Raw genomic sequence first — 21694 nt, forward strand, 5'->3', positions numbered from 1 at the left:
ATAACCTCGTTAGCATGGTATAATGTGTAATTTGACTACAAAAGAAAAGTATAGTTGTGTAAAAATAATGATTCACGCACTTTTTACCCTATTACGTTGTTATTAACAATTTACAGGTGATAAAAAAACTGTTTTTACATGTCATCTGTAAAAAAATCCTAAGAACATATAATGTAATTCTCGTTAGTGTATGACAGTATTTTGTGAGTTATATCTGTAGTTACTAGGCAATACACTTATAAGTTTAAATAGTACACATAGTAAACATAGTACATGGTTTTATATTATATACAAGTTCAGTTTTTGGAGTTTTACAGTTTAGAGTTAAAAGTTACAGGTTGGCGATGTCGTCGTACTGTTTGACTAGTACTTTTGGGGAGTCGTGCTGGGTTCTGTAAAATATCCGACCGTCGTTGGTCCAGAATGAGTGGATCTTTCGCTCTCGCTTTGCTCTCGCCAGGCCACTGATGATTTTTTGACGAATTCGGGTCAGATATTCCGTTACGAATACACGCGCACTGTTTGACTGCAGATTTTTTAATTGGGTTCTCGCTTGGTATACCTGGTTTTTTAATTTCCAGTTGCGGAATCGGCAAATGATTTGGGCCTTCCCGTGACGGATTTCACCAATTATGTGTGACCTGTTAATGTCATCTTTAGATAAATTAACGCCAATTTTCCTACAGATTTCAACAACTTTGTCGTCGGTGACTTGTTTTTCACTATCAGCCAGGGTTACTCCGTGGAATCTGAGACTGGTGCGCCTACCATATTGCTCTAAGTTCTCCAGTGAGGACTCGAGATCTCTCACTGTATTTTCAAGGACTGTAACTTTCCCCTGTAGGAAATCGTTGGATTTTGTGACAGTTTCAAGTTTGTCAGTTAAAGTTTGAATTTGTTCGGTGAAGGGAGACATTGCTTCAGTTATCTGTTTCCTAATGGTAGACCCTAACTCTTTAGCTAATTTGGGAACCAATTCACTGATAAAGTCAGATGAAGATACAACGTCATGAATTGGTTGAGACAGATTGATGGGTTCGCCTTGGGTAGTGGTTAGGGTGTCCATTTTTGGTATATCTGGTAGAGACCTTCTACGTGAAGATAAAGGTAAAGTGGCGTTATATGACTCTGGACTGATAATGTCTTCAATTTTGCGTTTCGATACTACAGGGGTGGCAGAAGAGCTGGCCATGGGCTATAGCGGACGGCTAATATGTGTGTGTGTAGATGAACATGCACACGTACAAAGGTATACAGGTACGATAGTACAGGTGAAATAGTACTCACATTCCAGCTGTGGCCGTTGTTGTTAAACGTATTTCCAGCATATATCACAAATATGTTGTCAGTTGAATACAACACTAAAACATAGTCATGTTTTTGTGCGTGGTTTGTCAACTTTCCCGTTGTAGGTTACTCAGAAATAATTAGAAACACCACATTTCGTCGAGGAGCTCTCTCAGGTGCGTGTAGCCATTACCTCAGTCACGTGACCTTTTGTGTTCAACTAGTGTTCAAAGACCTCGCCACAAATATGCTAAAACATCTTTTACTTCTAAACTAGTATTTGAATACCTTGACACAAACACCTTGTTCTTCTAAACTAGAGTTCAAATACCTGGACACAAACATCAAATACCACGCCACAAATATCCTTTGCTTCTAAACTGGTGTTCAAATACCTTGACACAAACAACCTTTACTTCTAAACTGGTGTTCAAATACCTTGACACAAACAATCTTTAATTTTAATCTTGTATTCAAATACCTTGACACAAACATAATTTCCTTATAAACTTGTATTCAAATACCTTGACACAAAGAACCTTTACTTTACCCTTTACGCTGACTGTACCCCTGGATACGTTTCATCATCAGGAGAGTTATGTTTTTGGGAATTTCCCTCGTTTTGTCGCAGAGGTGTTTACTATATTAGTAAGCGTCACATTGATTTGTATGCAGCATGTCTTTACTGGAGTGTGTATTGACCGATATACTATATTAGTAAGCGTCACATTGATTTGTATGCAGCATGTCTTTACTGGAGTTTGTACTGACCGATATACTATATTAGTAAGCGTCACATTGATTTGTATGCAGCATGTCTTTACTGGAGTGTGTACTGACCGATATACGGTATACATAGGTTTCGATTGATATGTTTGATGATGGCCTATGTGTTGTTCGTCAGTTTGCTAAACATTATTTGTTACTTATCATAGATTCCCACATGTTTAGTTATATTATGGCTGAGGTCGGGGTGTTTATATAAATGTAAATATCCTTTATCATGACCGTAATAATATCATAATGATTGTTTAAATCTTTTATTTACATTTATATTACTTATCTGTTTATCAATATCATTTGTTGAACAACTCCCGTTTTACTACTGTTTTTCTTTCAGCTTGTAAGTATATATTGTATATAGGTATATACACATGATATATTAATGTATGCCATTTTGATGATTTGTGCGATGTGTATCCTGTCATCTTCATCAGACAAGTAGCCTGTTAACAGTAGGTTTACAAGGGGGTCTGATTAGGGAGTAACACTCACTCCAGGTAACACCGACAAGTGGAGGACAACTCCTCATCGTCAAATTACAGATTACAGAGGAAATCATTTCCTTTGTAACGCCGTCAACTACGTCGGCGTCGGCTTCCCAACCCCCCTAAAATATATCAAAATCTTTGGGACAAGCTTAAGAAATGCTTCCAAGTCATTAAGAATATATAAATTCCATATCCAACAACCACTCGTTGTGTAACCTCTATATATCTCATTACATTAATGATGTAACGCTTAAAAAGCCATTTGTTGATTACAAATATCGAAAATAATATTCTTTTTTGATAATTCCAACTCATATAATATGGTTAGAAAGAGTTATTTTTAGGTGTTTATAAGCGTATGTAAATTGATTCAAATGATTGATTTTCTATCAATATTCAACAGATGCATGTTAAATGAGATTATATCCGACTAATAAAAATAAAATAAGAAAAAAAAAGAATGTATCCCACACCATTGCTATTTGGTATGTACAATCAATACAGTTATAGGTACGATATGTGTTTTGAATATTTGAGATAAAAAATATCGTTCTTTAGAGTCAACCATCAGAAATCAAATCTATTATTATGTTATGTCTACTGTTCGTGTATAAAATGCATCCACTTGGTATTGGAATTTACACCATAAAAACACCTACTGATAGAGTATAGAGGAATCATCATCATCATCATCATCATCATCATCATCATCATCATCAATCATTACATCATCATCATCATCATCATCATCATCATCATCTAAACGTGTACCTATGGCACAATTAGACATCGCTTTTCGTGAAATCGACGTAATTTTCAGACGAGACAAATCTGATTCATGATTCTATAAAGTTACTCTTTGTCGTCGTCTTTAACCCACATTAGACAATAGCCACAATTGTTTTATACATTTTGCCCCAGCCTTCACAACAATTACATCTCGAACTATCAGGAATTGTGATAAAGGAAATTATGAAGCCATCAACCATGTTAGTCGGTGAAATTGGGAGGATACCCTTAACAACAAGTGTCTGCTGGAGACAGGTGTTGGTTTGATATCCTATAAATAAACAAATAGATTTACACATACCATTCTGCAACACTCACGAGACCAACAAATTTTGTAATTAAAAAATATCCAAGGAAACAAAAACTAAAAGGGAGATAAACATATGAATGTATGAAAACGGATATTTAAAGCTTGACGACAAGCGGCAGGTGATGATCTATAATCAAAACTGAATAATGCAGTCAATTAGTCCTAGAAGCCCGTGACGTTAGGGACCAAGTTGACATGGGAAAATATGATTATGGATTGAGTCCATTTAATCTATTTCGAGTAGTTTGGAAATCGGATGATTTTTTAACATGACAATACGTGTATAACGGGATAATGGGAATTATTTGTTAGGTAGAGTATATGTCGAATAACGAATCATACAGTCGTTTCGCCCTCAGTAATATTGGGAATCAAAAGTGTCGGAATCCAGAAGTGGAGTTATTTTGATGGACCCGAACCGCGTAACATCATATCCAAACATTGTCTGGTGAAGCTGCCTATACCCGATATAATTGTTTTCCAGACTGAAAGAAAGCAAAGTTTTGAAAACAAATAAATAAATGAATGAATACTTGTAAAGTATATTAATCCACCAATGTCTGTGCATATCATGTTTGCTGGTAAACCAATGGCAGGACTAACTGCGGTTTTATATAAATAGCTGAATAGCCATGCATGGCATTGTCGGAATAACTGGATAAGGACTTGCCAGTATTCCAATGGATGGACAACCATACTTGTCAGAACTCGAATGACTAGGAAAACATGCTTGTCATTATTGCAATGTCCAATAGCTGGACCACTCTGAATATCAGCATTGCAAAGAATGGACAACAATGCTTGTCAATATTCAAACGGCTTGACAGCTATCTATTTATATGGTACAATTACAATCTGATAGAAATTATTCGAAACTGAAAAACATACAAGCGCAAAAAGTCTTCAAGCAGTAATATGAAGCTTTGATGCTCGTGCATTGTTAGTATTTCTGTATGGTGTCAATCTTGATATGATATCTACACTAATGAATAAATGGGGATCAGTGTGAAGGGTGTCCACGGACAGGTAACGAACGTTTTCCTCTATGTATGATACACGTAAAGGGATCGGCACTAAAACTGTCACCTCTCTGTCATCAAGGACGATCATCTTGCAACCTTGCAAGTGACGCGCCAGTGCGTACACGTATCGGCTTAATGTCTCAATATATGGAAGTAAATATAATGAAATTCTATGTAATAAACCTGCTGGCCTTCTGACCTATATAAAAGGGGAGTACTGGACGGCTACTGATAGCCGTCCGCCAGTGTACGTCCAGCCGGAAAACTGTCAGCATGAACGGTGTAGCACTTTTACTAGTGATTGCCCTAGCGGCAGGTATGTGTGGTGCTTTTCTAATGGGACATATTAGCAGCTCTTTAATTACGTATTAAATTTATTCGTATTTAGAAGAAATTGACCGTTTTTGCCATGTGGATCCGATTACGGACGTTTTTATTCCATGTCCACGTGCATCAGTATGTAAGAAGGAAGAGCAAGAACACGACTAGGGAACCCTGACCTAAAGGATGATCAGGTCGTTTAGTATTAAACATGTAATGACATGTGGTATATTGAAATGTATTGAACTAACAGGGTAAATACATATTGCAGGAATTTAACCAGTTTTATATAACATAAAACTCGGTTTATCTCGCTTATTTCTCTTTTTCAGGTTCTTCCGAGGGCCGTGAGTAAATTCATTCTATTTATCTGTCTCCCAAATTGTATTCATATTGACTGTATACTACCATTTGTTAACATTTCAATGATTAATTCACTTTATTTAAAAAAAAAAGGTTCTGAAAATGAAATAGAAAGAAAACTTTTGAAATTGTTAAGATGATGTCGGTAGTTTAGTTGTGACGGATGATATAATAATTTTCTTTTACAGGGATCTTTCGAAAACATGTTCTAACAAAAATAGGTAAGAATATTTTATACCTTGGATATTTTTAGCAAGTAATTTATTATTATGTTGATATATATATATATATATTTAAGATATATTGTCAAAGTTGACGCTGAATGTCTGTCATAAACCTGATTGATAATACGATTTCAAAAAGTGTTCAGTTGCATGTGTAGTATAGAATGCAATAAGGTAATTGATTTAACTCATTACATCAAGTATACTGCTCTAACCTTAAACATCCTTGTTTAATTATTGTCATCGTCCTGTTTTCAGTCCATGTGCCAATGCGTAAGTAGAATGATTTTGTAATTTCTGAAATACAGGTGTAATAGTTTTTAATCTTATCTAACCTCGGTATAGTGATACAAGTAGTACTATTACCTACTAGCCTCAGTTTCACCAATATTCACAGGATTTACTTTCACAGGAATTATTGGATTTACAGGGGGCATCTTCGTAAATAAGAAATAACAGTAATAAACAGTAATAGAGAAAATATCAGTTTTACATAGACCCAAAAGGATCATTCAATAGTTCGCAACCTCTCGTTGTTCTTTGTAATATTAGTTGTTTTAATTGATAGGTTTTATTTGAAAATATGAGTTTTATGTTTTCTTATTTGTTCTGATTTGCCTTTTATGTTTTTTTTAGGAAAGAGAACAAGTTTTGATATAGATATGGAATATTAACGATTCTTTTATTGCTTAAATTATAGCATTATGTCAAGAATGATCGTATGTGTACGGATGTGTGAGCCTTGAAATTGTTTAAAAATAACATACTGATTGTACTTTAATTATATTGATTTTTAAATAGTAATATGGCGTGCCGCCCCTCCACTGATTTTTGAGAGGAAGAGAATATTTGATACTGATATTGAACAATTCAATTACAATAAGGGTGATGGGTGAATTAAGAATCATGCGTTGACATCTGCAGGTTTTCTGTCTTTCTTCGCTTTGACATAAAAGAAATAGTTCTTAATTTCTCAATAATTTTCGGTGGATTGGATAACAAGACGATAGCATCCTGTTCGTGTTTCTTTTTGTGAAATTTTCGTGACAAAGGACATAAAACGGTAGTCAAGGGAATGGTGTGATATACAGCAACGCAAGTGATTTATCGCGAACCTATAAACAATCATACACTCAGTCGCCTGTTTGATGGATGATAGGTCAGCGCTAATGCACCTTTGTCAGGTGTCAGAGTCGTGCATTAATCAATCTCAGGTATACACCATAATCAGATACACAACTCACAGCATTACATGCCGCGTGGCGTTAGCCTATATACCAGGGGGAAAATCAAGAATATTAAAATAAAATCATTTTCTTAAGTATAAGATCAATATTAATATGCTTTTATTGATTATTTATGTATAAGTATACCTATATTTGTCTAACTCAAATGATAAAATAATAATAAAAGTAATAGGTTTATGTAAAATGTCATAATTGTGTTAATAAACCTCTCTAGCAAGCATTTTCAGAGTTTGATCAACGTATTCAGTCTCTATACTGACCCTCTCTTACCCTGATATGTTTTCCTTATTATTTTTTCAGCGTTCCATGTCAAAAAACCAGGTAAGTCTAGCAACGTTTCATTTAAGAAGATTTCAAAAAAGGGGCAATAAAATACAGAGATTATAAAATCCATCTCCTGAAGCCTACCACAATTGTTACAGTATGTAAAATTATAACTAATTAAGGAATTATAGATATTTCCTGGATTATGTGAAATGATGTTAAATCTGGCAAACTGAACCTATTTATAAATAACACGGTGGTTATGTAAGAAGTATTAATATCTATTACACTAATTGAGTTTTCGACCTTTTTCATAAAACAGTTTCAATATACATTGTAATTTATATGAGCTGTAATAGAATATCATTGTCTTTACAGTTATCATCAACAGACACCGTGAGTATACATACATGTCCTTAAACATTGATAATGGTTAATAGTGTCGTGATGTTTTGTTAAATTATTTAAACGAAAAAATGTATTGGAATTTTAAATTAACGACAAAACAAATGAAAGACATACGGTGGTACATTACATCATTCTCAATTAAAACATTGTTTCATGTGAAATTATTCTGCGTGTATTATCCTGATTAATGTTTGCTAACGTAGTCTGACCGAATGTCTAATAGCAATATTTCTGAATATTCGCAATTAACAACTGAATGTCTTTGGCAAAACAAATTTGATAGCTTTTTTAATAGAAGTTTAATTTTGTTTTTTCTTTTCTTCAATAGATCTGATGATAAAACAGGGTAAGTAACATCATGTCCAAGTACAATTTGTCATTGACGTAATAGTGACGTCTATTATGATTGACATGTGATAGGCCTACAGGACATCAGTATGTATCGTATTTATTGTTTTAATTGGTAGCGTATATACATGTACTTGGTAATTAATTCTTTTTCAATAAGTCTTCTCTATTCTTTCATGTTTTGTGGCGTTTACAGAATATATAAACACTAAATTTGTGCATCCGATATTATTATTATATTATTATGCAACGTTATCAATACTAATATTTTCTTTGCAGTTCCCAAGATCCAGACAGTAGTGGTGACAAAGAAAGTACCACAAATTCAAAAAGGTAGGAACCGATAAAAATCAGTAGGTACAGGTACAGTAAGGTATTTATAGTAGGGAATGATACAATAGGGAAGGTACACATACAATAGGGAGGGTACAAATACAATAGGGAGGGTACACATACAATAGGGAGGGTACAAATACAACGGGTAGGTACAGACAAAAGAGGGAACGTAAAGACACAAAAGGTAGGCACAGATTAAAATGAGAGAGTTTTGAAGTTTTGAGTATAGCCATCGATAGGTAACACGTAATACTATTTGATACAAAAGTCATTTTGTATATAAACAGGTTTCTGTTTTAGATTCCGTACAGAAAAGTTTGTCTAATACACTCTCTGTTTAATATTGTAATATTGATATATAATATATGTACATGGAACATATAATAGTAATTGGTGATCACGTCTTTTATGATAATTGTATATTATACTGATGCTCTTTTTCATATCCATGAATATGTACTTTATTACAGTTCTTGTAAACAAGCCAGTCGTCAAGAACACCGTGCGAGACCGAACTTTAGTTGTGAATAACCCAGTCCCATTACAACAGAAACGTATTCAGTCAGGTATACCATTCACTTCCTCAGTCTAAACTAAACAATAAGGCTAGAATTGTTTACTAACATATCAGTAGTATACCTGATTTACAGTATGTTTTATATACTTATATAATGTATAAACTATTATCGTGCAATTGAGTATACCTTCTTATTTCAACTTAATATGATGTCAGTGATAACTTTTTGTTGTTGAAATCAAATCCGAAGCATATTAAATCTCCTTCAGCATTGTTACATTATCAAATTTACCAACCAAAATACAGTACCATCGCCTGTAGCTGTTATTGGAGGACAGGGAGTTGGCAACATGGGTTTCGCTCAAGGAAACATCGGATCAGGGCCGGGGCCAGTTGCTTTGAGCGTAGCACAAGGACCAGCTGATTTCGGAGTTGGAATTGGACAATCCAATTTTGGAATTGGAAACGGGGATTTTGGATTAGGAAATGGGGATTTTGGATCAGTAAATGTTGGTCGTGGAATAGGAAATGGTCATTCCGATTTTGGAATTGGAAATGGAGATTTGGGATTCGGAAATGGGGATTTAGGATTTGGGAATGGGGATTTAGGATTTGGGCAAGGACATTCTGATTTGGGATTAGGAAATGGAGATTTAGGATTAGGAAATGGGGATTTAGGGTTTGGGAATGGGCATTCAGATTTGGGATTAGGAAATGGAGATTTAGGGTTTGGGAATGGGGATTTGGGATTAGGAAACGGGCACTCAGATTTCGGTCTAGGAAAAGTAAATTCTGATTTCGGACTGGGAAATGGACATTCTGATTTGGGAAATGGAAAAAATGCCAATTTAGGAGGTGGGTTAGGAGGAAAAGATCTTGGACTTGGATTCGACCAAATGGGTGTTGTTCCAATTGGTGGCCTCGGTGCATTTTCTGAACAAGGTAAGTGTGATTTTACCACTAATCATCATCTGTGACGAAATATAATGCGGCCTTTGATATAGCGTCTAGCTGTCGTTATAAGTCATCCCTAATTGTTTGGTAAATATTGGTATGAGCCTACTATGGTCAAAGACATACATTGACAAACAATTAATGAATGGTTTCCTGTTATGGTTGACTACATAACTATTTATTATATGATTCGTACTGTAGGATAATTAAGTACTTAAGTATTCGTACTATTTCGTTACAGGTTCGCTGAACGGTGGCGGAGATGGTGGAATATTTGTAAGTATGCTACTAACTCTCAAATATTGATCGTACAAAAGACTAAACAAAAGACATATAATACTTCAAAACCTTTAAATTCAAAATGAGAGTTAGATACGGTAGAACCAAATATTAATTAGTATTCATCATTGAATTAGTCAGTGACGATAAGATCCCTAAGGATTGACAGGAGGCCGCTGGCGAACACAAAACAGGTCGAAAGAAAATTCAAATCTGGGTAATCAGCACAGGTATGATGCTGATGCTGTGATTGTATGGTAGAAAATGGCACCCTCTGAATTACAAATGTAGGTAATTAACATAGGTATGATGCTGTGATTTTATGGTAGAAAATGACATACTCAGAATTACAAAACGTGCGCAAAAAGTTTGACAAGTCTCTTGTCTAACCGAGAACCCTTCGAGTAGAACTTTCCACTTTACTTCCGTTCTTATACATATATGTTTTTTTTTTAATTTCAGCAAGAAGCACATTAGGACAAAATAAGACGCGAGGAAGAACATTTAATCAGAAGCAAGTCATTGGTGTGCAGCACAATACTGCTGGCTGACGTATCCTGTTTTTGTTTACTTACAATCATTTGTTAACTTGGCACTATGTTTACTCAGTGATAATACAGTTATGTTACCATGGTTATCTTGTGCATTGCGTTTGCTTTATTTTACATTGTACCATCGTTTAAGCAAGACACCATATAAGTCTATACAGTTATATATGGTTGTTATATAGGATGTCAGAGGCTCGTTCAAAAGACATAAAAATTGAGATTTTGATACAGCAGAACCAAAATGATTTCGTCCTTCTAGTAGGACTCGTCATTGATGTAAGGACACAATAAAGCGAGTCCGTCCTTCTAGTAGGACTCGTCATTGATGTTAGGGCACCATAAAGCGGGTCCGTCCTTCTAGTAGGACTCGTAATTGATGTGAGGACACCATAAAGCGAGTCCGTCCTTCTAGTAGGACTCGTAATTGATGTGAGGACACCATAAAGCGAGTCCGTCCTTCTAGTAGGACTCGTCATTGATGTTAGGACACCATAAAGCGGGTCCGTCCTTCTAGTAGGACTCGTCGTTGATGTTAGGGACACCATAAGCGGTTTCGTCCTTCTATGGGCACTAAAAAGATGTTTCGTCCCTCTAGAACTCTATGATAGAAACTAGGGTAACTCTGTAGCATGGGACAATAAAACAGGTGTGCTAGTAATTGATATAGATGACGACACAAACAGGTGCGAGCGGAATGACAATTGAGGGACTGCACTATGATATACCTTATTATCACATTTTTAGTTTCGTATCCGATGCTGGTTGGTCTACATCCGATCACGCGTTTCTTCATTAACATCGAATTGCACTCTTCGACAGTAATAACACATCGTATTGCACGGATGTTCTGTGATGTAAAATTTCAGCCAATTAAATTATGTCAGACACAAGTTGCGCGAGAGTACAATGCTGTGTTTTATCAAAGATGACGTAATGAATCTTATCGAATAAAATGAAGTTTAAACGGCATGGGATCATACATTTGCCATTCCGTGCTCCGGTTTTGATATCGAAATGTAATAGACCAATTAAAGCACTTTGTTTCTATCAATAAGATGGTTTAAGGAGCTGAGATAACCAATATCGACGGAGGCCTCGGCGGCCCGGGTCGATATGGAGGTCTATGTCTGTATTGGTTGATAAGGAAATGTACCACCATGATATTTTGTACAAAATCCAGTATATTTCAGGTATCTAAGGAATGACCAACGGACACACAAATGAATTACACTTACAGATATAGACTGAGTAATGAATATTCTCAATAGTGACGAATAATGAATATAATTGTGAATGTCGCCGATAAATCAGCAGACGCTTACTCTGTCGGAACACCTGGTCTTACCCTGTCGGAACACCTGGTCTTTCTCTGTGGGAACACCTGGTTTTCCTCTGTTGGAACACCTGGTCTTACTCTGTCGGAACACATGGTCTTACTCTGTCGGAACACCTGGTCTTACTCTGTCGGAACACCTGGTCTTACTCTGTCGGAACACCTGGTCCTACCCTGTCGGAACACCTAGTCTTACTCTATCAGAACACTTGGTCTTACTCTGTCGGAACACCTGGTCTTACCCTGTCGGAACACCTGGTCTTACTCTGTCGGAACACCTGGTCTTACTCTGTCGGAACACCTGGTCTTACTCTGTCGGAACACCTGGTCTTACCCTGTCGGAACACCTAGTCTGACTCTATCAGAACACTTGGTCTTACTCTGTCGGAACACCTGGTCTTACTCTGTCGGAACACCTGGTCTTACCCTGTCGGAACACCTAGTCTTACTCTATCAGAACACTTGTTCTTACTCTGTCGGAACACCTGGTCTTACCCTGTAGGAACACCTGGTCTTCCTCTGTTGGAACACCTGGTCTTACCCTGTCGGAACACCTGGTCTTACTCTGTCAGAACACCTGGTCTTACTCTGTCAGAACACCTGGTCTTAATCTGTCGGAACACCTAGTCTTACTCTATCAGAACACCTGGTCTTACCCTATGGGAACACCTGGTCTTACCCTGTCGGAACACCTGGTCTCACCCTGTCGAAACACCTGGTCTTACTCTGTCGGAACACCTGGTCGTACTGTACATTTTCAGGAGTCCCCGCGCAAATATTGTTGTTTAAAGTTGCCCTTATTTTATTCTGCTTGCCGCGACGAATTTCAGACATTTTTCTTGGGTTATTCATTGTTTCCTTGTCTCCTACAAAAAGGATATCGGAGTGGGAGAAATTAGTCGACCATAATTATCACCATACGCTTCTCTAAACCTGTTTAAACTATTTTCTGTCAATGATCGACATCTCAAGGAATTGGAAATAAAGTTTATCATAAAACCTTGGTGATCATTTTCCTCATGCAGCTTAATTTGCACAAGTTAAAACGTCATTCCGAATTTGTGCCAAATAGCGTAGTACTACAGATGGAAAAGGTGGGAATTCCCCAGGTGGGTGTTCACCTGTTCACTGCAAGGTCCTATGACTACCCATGTGCTCTTATATGCTATGAAACTGTGCAAAGCATCAATTTATGTGAAGCGAGAACTTCAAACTATAATTTGGAATAAATATTCCATCATTTGAACTACAAATGAATGATACAGGCGACTAAATTTGGTTGATCCAATGTCGTTCCTCATTTGCTGGTCATCCCAAATGCTAAAGCAGTCAATGAGGAACACCTGCATATCAGAGTTTACACCTCGAAACAGCCAGTGGCAGTAGCATGAGAGGATGAAGGTAACTTACCACTGACTGCCAAATCTTTGATGTTTTTTGGTTTGCAGTAAGCTAGTTTAGGTAGTTCTTAAAAAACACATTCGAGTTTGCTGAACGACAGCACGATGTGCAGTGTTTCTGTAAGATTGTTGACAATGCTGACATGCCGGGATGAAAGGTAACCATACAAGGTACCATTCCAGTTTTCGGTCTGGCTTTGTACTCCAGTGTCTCGCCCTGTCCATTTCTTTTCTCACGATAAGTCAGGGCTGTTCCATACCTTTACTGAAGATGGGATCTTTGTTCTACACAATGACGTCTGAAGTCATCGTCGTCGGAGACGATACGCCTGATGATCCTTGTAGTATGGGGTGGATGACAACTAGACGGGCGAAGATACTGGTGAGTGTTCGTGGCTTTACTGTATGAATCCGTGTGTATTTCTCCGTTGACGAGTGTGGAACAGGTGTCCAAAGAGGTATGTTTTGTCAGAGATGTCGGCAGTAAACTTAATGGTCCGATGGAACTCATTCGCGAAACGAATGAATTCCTCAAGGTACTCTCTAAGAAGTTCCACTGAGCTATCTATAGAAGACTGCTGATTCCGTCCTCATTTGGGATGTTGGTGTAGAGGGAGACTACATCCGTGGTGACCAGTAGTGTATCATTAGGTAGATTACTACATGGTGTCTTTCAAGTCAGATGGTCAGGTCTAGACATGATGTCTCAAGTGGAAGTTGATTAACGTTTGTCTGTAGAGTGGCCAATCGAATCGATGATTGGTCGCCGGGTTACCGACCTTGTGGATTTTTCGGAAGGAGATAGAAATTCCTGCTCGTGGGGAATCCCAGTGCAAGAATTCAGCTGTATACTTGTCAATATCTCCTTTGGGTTGTATCCTATAGCTACTGATGGTGGTATTGGCCTTTTGAGCATGCTTTGCCGTTAAATCGTTGTCGACTTTACGGTAGAACGTCTCATTCGACAACTGGTGATTGGCCTCCTGGATGCATAGTCCTTTCTGTTCATGACAATATTCATTTCTCTGCTCTATATTCGTCCTCTTACGAATATTTAATTTTGACCTTACATCACTGAAAGACATCGTTGACGTGACGTGATTGGAAAATAAATGCCGAGTCTTAAAGGGAACAAGTGTCATAGACACTTATGTAAACCTATCACCATTACTAGACAGCAACTTATTACTTCAGTACATGATAACACAATTCACCCACAAACACTCACTCGCTCACGTGTTTACCAATAATTAAAGTAAAGTTCTGGGTGAAACATAATCATATTCTACATGTTTGTTGAAAAAAACCCAGTTTGAAGTATAGTATGTACAGCTAGATATACAATATTTAATATTATCAGACAAAGAAAAAAAATCGTCTCTGAAAAGTAGTAATTCTAAATTAACATTACAACGCAACCAATAAAACAATAGTTTCTTGTTATACATATTGTACAATTTAATCTCTTCGGTATATGCAATTCCATTAGATTTTAAATCATCAACTGTACATGTTAATGTAACACGATTAATTGTATGTTTTAATTTCAAACAATTATGAAAAAAATCATTTTCTGGCAATAAATGATGGAAATATTCGTACAAAATAAAAAAGAAGACAAAAATAAATGTGAATTTCAAGATTTTACTCACACACACTCAGACAGACCTACATTGTGTTCAACAAGAGGTCACATAGTATTATACATGGTAGTTTACACTATAACATACTGTATAACCCATGGTAGTTTACACTAAATCATACAGTATAATTACACTATAACACAGTATAATCCATTGTAGTTTACACTGTATTATACTGTATAACCCATGGTAGTCTACACTGTATTATACAGTATAATTACACTATAACACAGTATAATCCATTGTAGTTTATACTGTATTATACAGTATAATTACACTATAACACAGTATAATCCATTGTAGTTTACACTAAATCATACAGTATAATTACACTATAACACAGTATAATCCATGGTAGTTTACACTAAATCATACAGTATAATTACAATATAACACAGTATAATCCATTGTAGTTTACACTAAATCCTACAGTATAATTACACTATAACACAGTATAATCCATGGTAGTTTACACTAAATCCTACAGTATAATTACACTATAACACAGTATAATCCATGGTAGTTTACACTAAATCCTACAGTATAATTACACTATAACACAGTATAATCCATGGTAGTTTACACTAAATCATACAGTATAATTACACTATAACACAGTATAATCCATGGTAGTTTACACTAAATCATACAGTATAATTACACTATAACACAGTATAATGCATTGTAATTTACACTAAATCATACAGTATAATTACACTATAACACAGTATAATCCATTGTAGTTTACACTAAATCATACAGTATAATTACACTATAACACAGTATAATCCATTGTAGTTTACACTAAATCATACAGTATAATTACACTATAACACAGTATAATCCATGGTAGTTTACACTAAATCATACAGTATAATTACAATATAACACAGTATAATCCATTGTAGTTTACACTAAATCATACAGTATAATTACACTATAACACAGTATAATCCATGGTAGTTTACACTAAATCATACAGTATAATTACAATATAACACAGTATAATCCATTGTAGTTTACACTAAATAATACAGTATAATTACAATATAACACAGTATAATCCATTGTAGTTTACACTAAATCATACAGTATAATTACAATATAACACTGTATAATGCATTGTAATTTACACTATAACACTGTATAATTCATTGTAATTTACACTATAACACTGTATAATTCATTGTAATTTACACTATAACACTGTATAATTCATTGTAATTTACACTATAACACACAGTATAATCCATTTTAGTTTACACTGAATCATAGGACAGTATAATTACACTTTAACACAGTATAATCAATTGTAAGGATTTACATTATAACACACAGTATAATCCATTGTAGTTAACACTGTATTATACAGTATAATTACACTATAACACTGTATAATCCATTGTAGTTTACACTAAATCATACAGTATAATTACACTATAACACAGTATAATCCATTGTAATTTATACTAAATCATACAGTATAATTACAATATAACACTGTATAATGCATTGTAATTTACACTAAATCATACAGTATAATTACACTATAACACAGTATAATCCATGGTAGTTTACACTAAATCATACAGTATAATTACAATATAACACTGTATAATGCATTGTAATTTACACTATAACACACAGTATAATCCATTGCAGTTTACACTGTATTATACAGTATAATCCATGATAGTTTACACTAAACCATACAGTATATTTACACTATAACACAGTATAATTCATTGTAATTTACACTATAACACTGTATAATTCATTGTAATTTACACTATAACACTGTATAATTCATTGTAATTTACACTATAACACACAGTATAATCCATTGTATAATTACACTTTAACACAGTATAATCAATTGTAAGGATTTACATTATAACACACAGTATAATCCATTGTAGTTAACACTGTATTATACAGTATTTACACCATAGCATCAGAGACCTATATACTAAACATGTAGTGTTAGTGATGTCATACGGTGCGCGTATCATACAATGGTGTAGTATTATTATAGTCGTACATTGACATCGCCACTACTGCTCTATCCATCCGTTATCGTCATACGATTATATAAGGTATTGCCCTTCTAATATCATATCATTACACTTTATACCATACTGTAGTAGAATAATTCACCTGATTTCAAATTGCAATTTCTATATAATATGACTGTTAATGCAACAATGCATGTCCTTTATTAAATTGTTAAAGTAATATTGAAATTTGTGATCCGTTAAGGACATATAAATATGTTTACTGTTTTTTTTTTTTTTTTAAGACTGTCACGTTTTATCGATTGTCGACCCACGATCAACATTGTAATGTTATCAGGCACAGTCCACGTGGATAACATTCTGTGTTTATTCGTGACTCCTCTAAAATTATTCTGGACCTTTTGGTTAAATCCCGAGAGAACCGTATACAAATGTTTAGTCTTAAAAACGTTTGTTTCTTTGCTGGGTTCCAATAGCGTACTTGAACTTGACCTCGTTCTATTTCAATGGATATGATGTAAACATGTACGGTATAAATCGTCTCTTACCAAAACAGCGTTTAACAGTCAACACAATGTTCTCGCTTAGGAAGGTAGCGTTTACTGTAAGTAATGTAAGAAACAGGTCATTGGGGGCTATTTTGGAAGCACGTCACGTTCTGGATGATAATCAACATCATAATGACATTCGTTTTACCAACGTCGAAGGCGTCCAGGGCGAGGAAAAATCTATCTCTGTTGAAGAATCCAGACAGATTTTGGAAGAGGCCATAGAATACTCTATACATGGTCCAAGTATACAAGGAATTCAAGGTGGTTACGATGAATTAGCTGATATAGAATATGCGTCTACTGACACGAATACTGTCACTGAAATTCCAGAAAACATTAAAAATTATTCCTATTCCAGAAGCATCAATTTGCACGGATGTATGCAGACTAATGTTCCTGATCCTTATGCTGTCCAATCTGACCGTTGTGTAGCGCAGCTTGATCATGGTACCCCGCAAAACATGCCAGGAAATGGTAAAAAGCTTTATCAGAAATATGTATCGGGTGGCAGAAATGACATTAATATTCCACCCCAGCGACGTTCTTTCCACGTTGGTGTCCAAAATTTGGCACAGACCGCACAACCTAGTTACAATGCTGCACGGTCTGTTGACGATACAAACCTAAAAAGTGATAATTATATTCAACATGAATTCAGGAAATCTGGATTTCAAAATTGTGACGAAAGACGAGCCCACCGATTCAATCATGAAAACTGTAACAAGCTAAGCTTGTACAAACATTGTAAAGAAAATCTGCTGGGATTCCATATGGGACGTAAAATTTTGGCCAATGTATTTAACCAACAGGACCAAATAGTTTACTGTATTGCAGTTAACCACCAGCAAATGAGGCATTATTCTACCTCGAAACAAAACCAACCGGATCCTGATCATGAAGAGGTCGGTAACAACCCACCCGAATCTTCTCCAAACCCTCAGGATTCTCCTTCAAAGTATTCCAGGGCAAATTTAAAAAAGGCTATCGCAGAATATGGTTCCACTGTAATAGTGTTCCATGTAGGCTTAGCTTTGATGTCCCTTGGAGGGTTCTACGTTTTAGTGTCAAGGTACATTTGAGATGGTTGTAGATTATATTTGTTTTGGAAGTATACAATATTGATGGATTACATTCAGTGCTAATTAATTTTTCAAAATTTAAAATTTGTTGAAGGAAATATGAGTGGATTATTACATCAAATTCTGTAAGTGTATAGACATGCCTGTTCATGCATATTTCAAATGTCCCACATTGAGTACACCTGTGACCTGTCAAGAACAAAATCTATAATCCAGAACTTATATTAAGATAGATGCATCTTGTGTCAAGTAAGGTCATATGGACTAAAGAGTCGGAATGAATTATAACTGATGTGTCCTGCTTTGATATTATTCATCTGTAATCTGACATTTTGAACTTCTCTAATTCCACTGGTAGCATATTCTGTCCTGATGCATTTGACAGCAAAGTATTTCTATTTTTCCCTACTCATAAACCTTTTTCAATATTCTGAAGTGCTTCAATTGATTTAACAGAAACTTCCAAATTGAAATGAAATTACCAGCAATCTTAAGTCAATATCTGTTGTTGAAACAAGCTGTTAGGAAAACTTCGTAAATTTAAGTTTCCTTTGATCCATCAGTATATTATAAGTTTAGTTGGCCTATTGCAGATCAGGACATCAGCTTATCTACCCCTCCTCCCTTTGCCCAGGTTTATTAGAAGATAATTGATTTTCCATTGTTTGTATGCAGAATGCAGGTTTTTGATAGGTTGAGTTTTTCTTTTCATCTATGAAAACAAACGTAAATGGTGCAAAAAATGTGGCGTCACAATACGACTATTGACATTATGTATTGATTTGTTAGAAAGAATCTGTTATCAAATAAGTAAAATAGGTACATAAACAGTGTTTTAAATTCAAAATACAGTTCCAGAAATTAGATAAAAGCAATGCTTTAATGAATATGCTTGCTTTTATTTGATGAGCTGCAAAAACATAACTCATCCTTTCAAGTACCAAATTGCACTGTCTTTTTATCTTGTGTGATTTTAGATTTTTTTTTTTCAGTGGGATTGATGTCGTTGGACTTCTGACAAAGTTTGGGATAGGAGAGAGCATCTTCCAGTCGAAGTTAGCTGCAGGTGCTAGTACCTTTGTCATCGCCTATGCTGTACACAAAGTGTTTGCCCCAGTGAGAATCGGGATCACTCTCACTGCCACCCCATTCATTGTACAGTACCTACGTAGAGTTGGCTTCCTAAAGGCCCCACCAAAGGCTCCTCCAAAGTCTCCACCAACTAAGTCAACTTGATTGTTAATCCGTTGATAGATGACTGGTGATACTGAACTTTCTTTATGTCAAGACGATTTAGACCATTGTACAATCTGCAAACATAGTCTTGATCTTCCACACAGAAAGTTAATAGAGAAAGGTGTTGTGCAATTGAGCATACAGAGGTCACTCTATGGTACAAAGTGTTTGAACCTTTAACATAGTTTTTCTTTGTAAACTTTCATGGTCGGTTTCCGCCTTACATTGTCATGTTCAAGTATTGACTATTCAGATCTGCTGTTTATTAATATAACAAGTGCTTTATGAATGTTGTTCAAGAGCGATTAGAAAACTATTCATTAGACATGTTGAATGATATATGATACAGGCATGTTTGATCATTTACATATAAAGCATCACATTAGTAACTTCTAATCTTGAAACATGTTTGATATGGAAGTGTGTGTCGCAGTAATAAATGTTACACCCTGAGGATGCAGACATGTATATTGGATAATTAGTTCTTTAAAGTTAGGTTGTCAGAGTAATGTAGTGAAATGTAGGATACAGCCTTAATTTATAGATGATTATAGACTTGTAGTTATAATTAAGACACAATTAAGGTTAATTGTCATAGTAATGAAATGTATGTATGTAGGATACAGCCTTAGTTTATAGATGATTATAGACTAGTAATTAAGATAAAATTGATGTTGTCATAGTAATGATACAGCCTTAGTTTATAGATGATTATAGACTAGTAATTAAGATAAAATTGATGTTGTCATAGTAATGATACAGCCTTAATCTACACAATAGGCTGGTGATAAAAGACAAAATTATGTTGTTATATCATGATACAGCCTTTTTTTGTTGCATAAATGTAAATTATTTACTTCAAAACATGTGTTAGTTAGGGAAATATTTAGTTTGGTGACAATTTTGTATGCTGAATGAAATATGTACCGGTTCATAGATTTTATATACATGTATATACAAATGTAACTTTAAAAAAAGACATGTTTGTCGAAGAATTAACAAAATGTATGCATAAAACTGAAGCTAAAAAGATGTTTTCCCAAAGGTACTTTTTAAGTACATGTAGTTACTTTAATGATGATTCTCTACTTATTTAGTATTTCCCTCAATTTGTCCTTCATTATATTATAAATCACAAAATGATAGTGAAATCAGAAATATGTTTGTTAAATAAATGCCATATTTTGGTCCAAAACGTTGATATTTTTGTGTGAAATATATCAAATCTACTATGTATGTATTGTTAAGATTTGTGTGACAATGTTATGTAGACCAAATGTATGAAAGAAGCTCATAGGTAAATATACAAATGTATATACTGGCATGTTTCATTTAATAAAACTGGAGAGAAATAATCTCTGAAGTTTTGTGTATATAATGACTTTTCCCATCTATAGGACTAGCATGTCCACCTTTTCCTTAAAAACAGTACTTTTCAAAAAGGGCAATTTTCAACATAAGCATGCTCCCTTGGACATCGTATTTGAACTACACTTTGACCTAATTTAGCTAGGAGATCTTGATAAAGAGGATTACATGTACATTGTATTGTATAAATGAAGGGTTTATATTTCATTAAAAGCAGATCTAGAACTACAGTAGAATTTACAAGAAGAGACTCATTCGGATGTATTGCTCACCAGTAATTGAACAGTGCTAGAAAAATATTTCATTAATTGTCTTTGTGTCAATGTTGCCACTATACAGAGGAATAATTTTTTTAAATTACCCCAATTAATTACCATCATAGACAAATAGAACATTCCCTACTATCACCATCTACAATTCAGATGTTGCTGCTCAAGGACTTGTGCTAATTTAGAAACTGCTTTTATGTTTTAACTTTTACCAGTATTCCAATCTGTGGCTAGCAAATGGGTGAATGTATTTTTTCTGCAAATTTGAAAGTCCTTCACACAATCAAGCAACAGGCTACACTGGTTTATATC

At 35.1% G+C, this 21694-nt stretch overlaps 2 protein-coding genes across 2 annotated transcripts; both read left to right on the forward strand.

Moving 5' to 3' along the window:
* The first annotated feature begins 4879 nt into the window (after positions 1-4879).
* Positions 4880-10577, forward strand: LOC117337841 (uncharacterized PPE family protein PPE40-like). The gene is made up of 12 exons (XM_033898967.1): positions 4880-4995; positions 5333-5347; positions 5552-5584; positions 5846-5860; positions 7135-7155; positions 7477-7494; positions 7835-7852; positions 8134-8187; positions 8661-8756; positions 9014-9649; positions 9903-9937; positions 10403-10577. Exons 1-12 carry the CDS (start codon positions 4953-4955, stop codon positions 10415-10417), a joined length of 999 nt encoding a protein of 332 aa, XP_033754858.1. The 5' UTR covers positions 4880-4952; the 3' UTR covers positions 10418-10577.
* A 6804-nt stretch (positions 10578-17381) lies between these two features.
* Positions 17382-21104, forward strand: LOC117338411. The gene is made up of 2 exons (XM_033899767.1): positions 17382-18499; positions 19502-21104. Exons 1-2 carry the CDS (start codon positions 17403-17405, stop codon positions 19743-19745), a joined length of 1341 nt encoding a protein of 446 aa, XP_033755658.1. The 5' UTR covers positions 17382-17402; the 3' UTR covers positions 19746-21104.
* Positions 21105-21694: the final 590 nt, after the last annotated feature.

Source organism: Pecten maximus, chromosome 11, assembly GCF_902652985.1.
Source record: "Pecten maximus chromosome 11, xPecMax1.1, whole genome shotgun sequence".
NCBI lineage: Eukaryota > Metazoa > Mollusca > Bivalvia > Pectinida > Pectinidae > Pecten > Pecten maximus.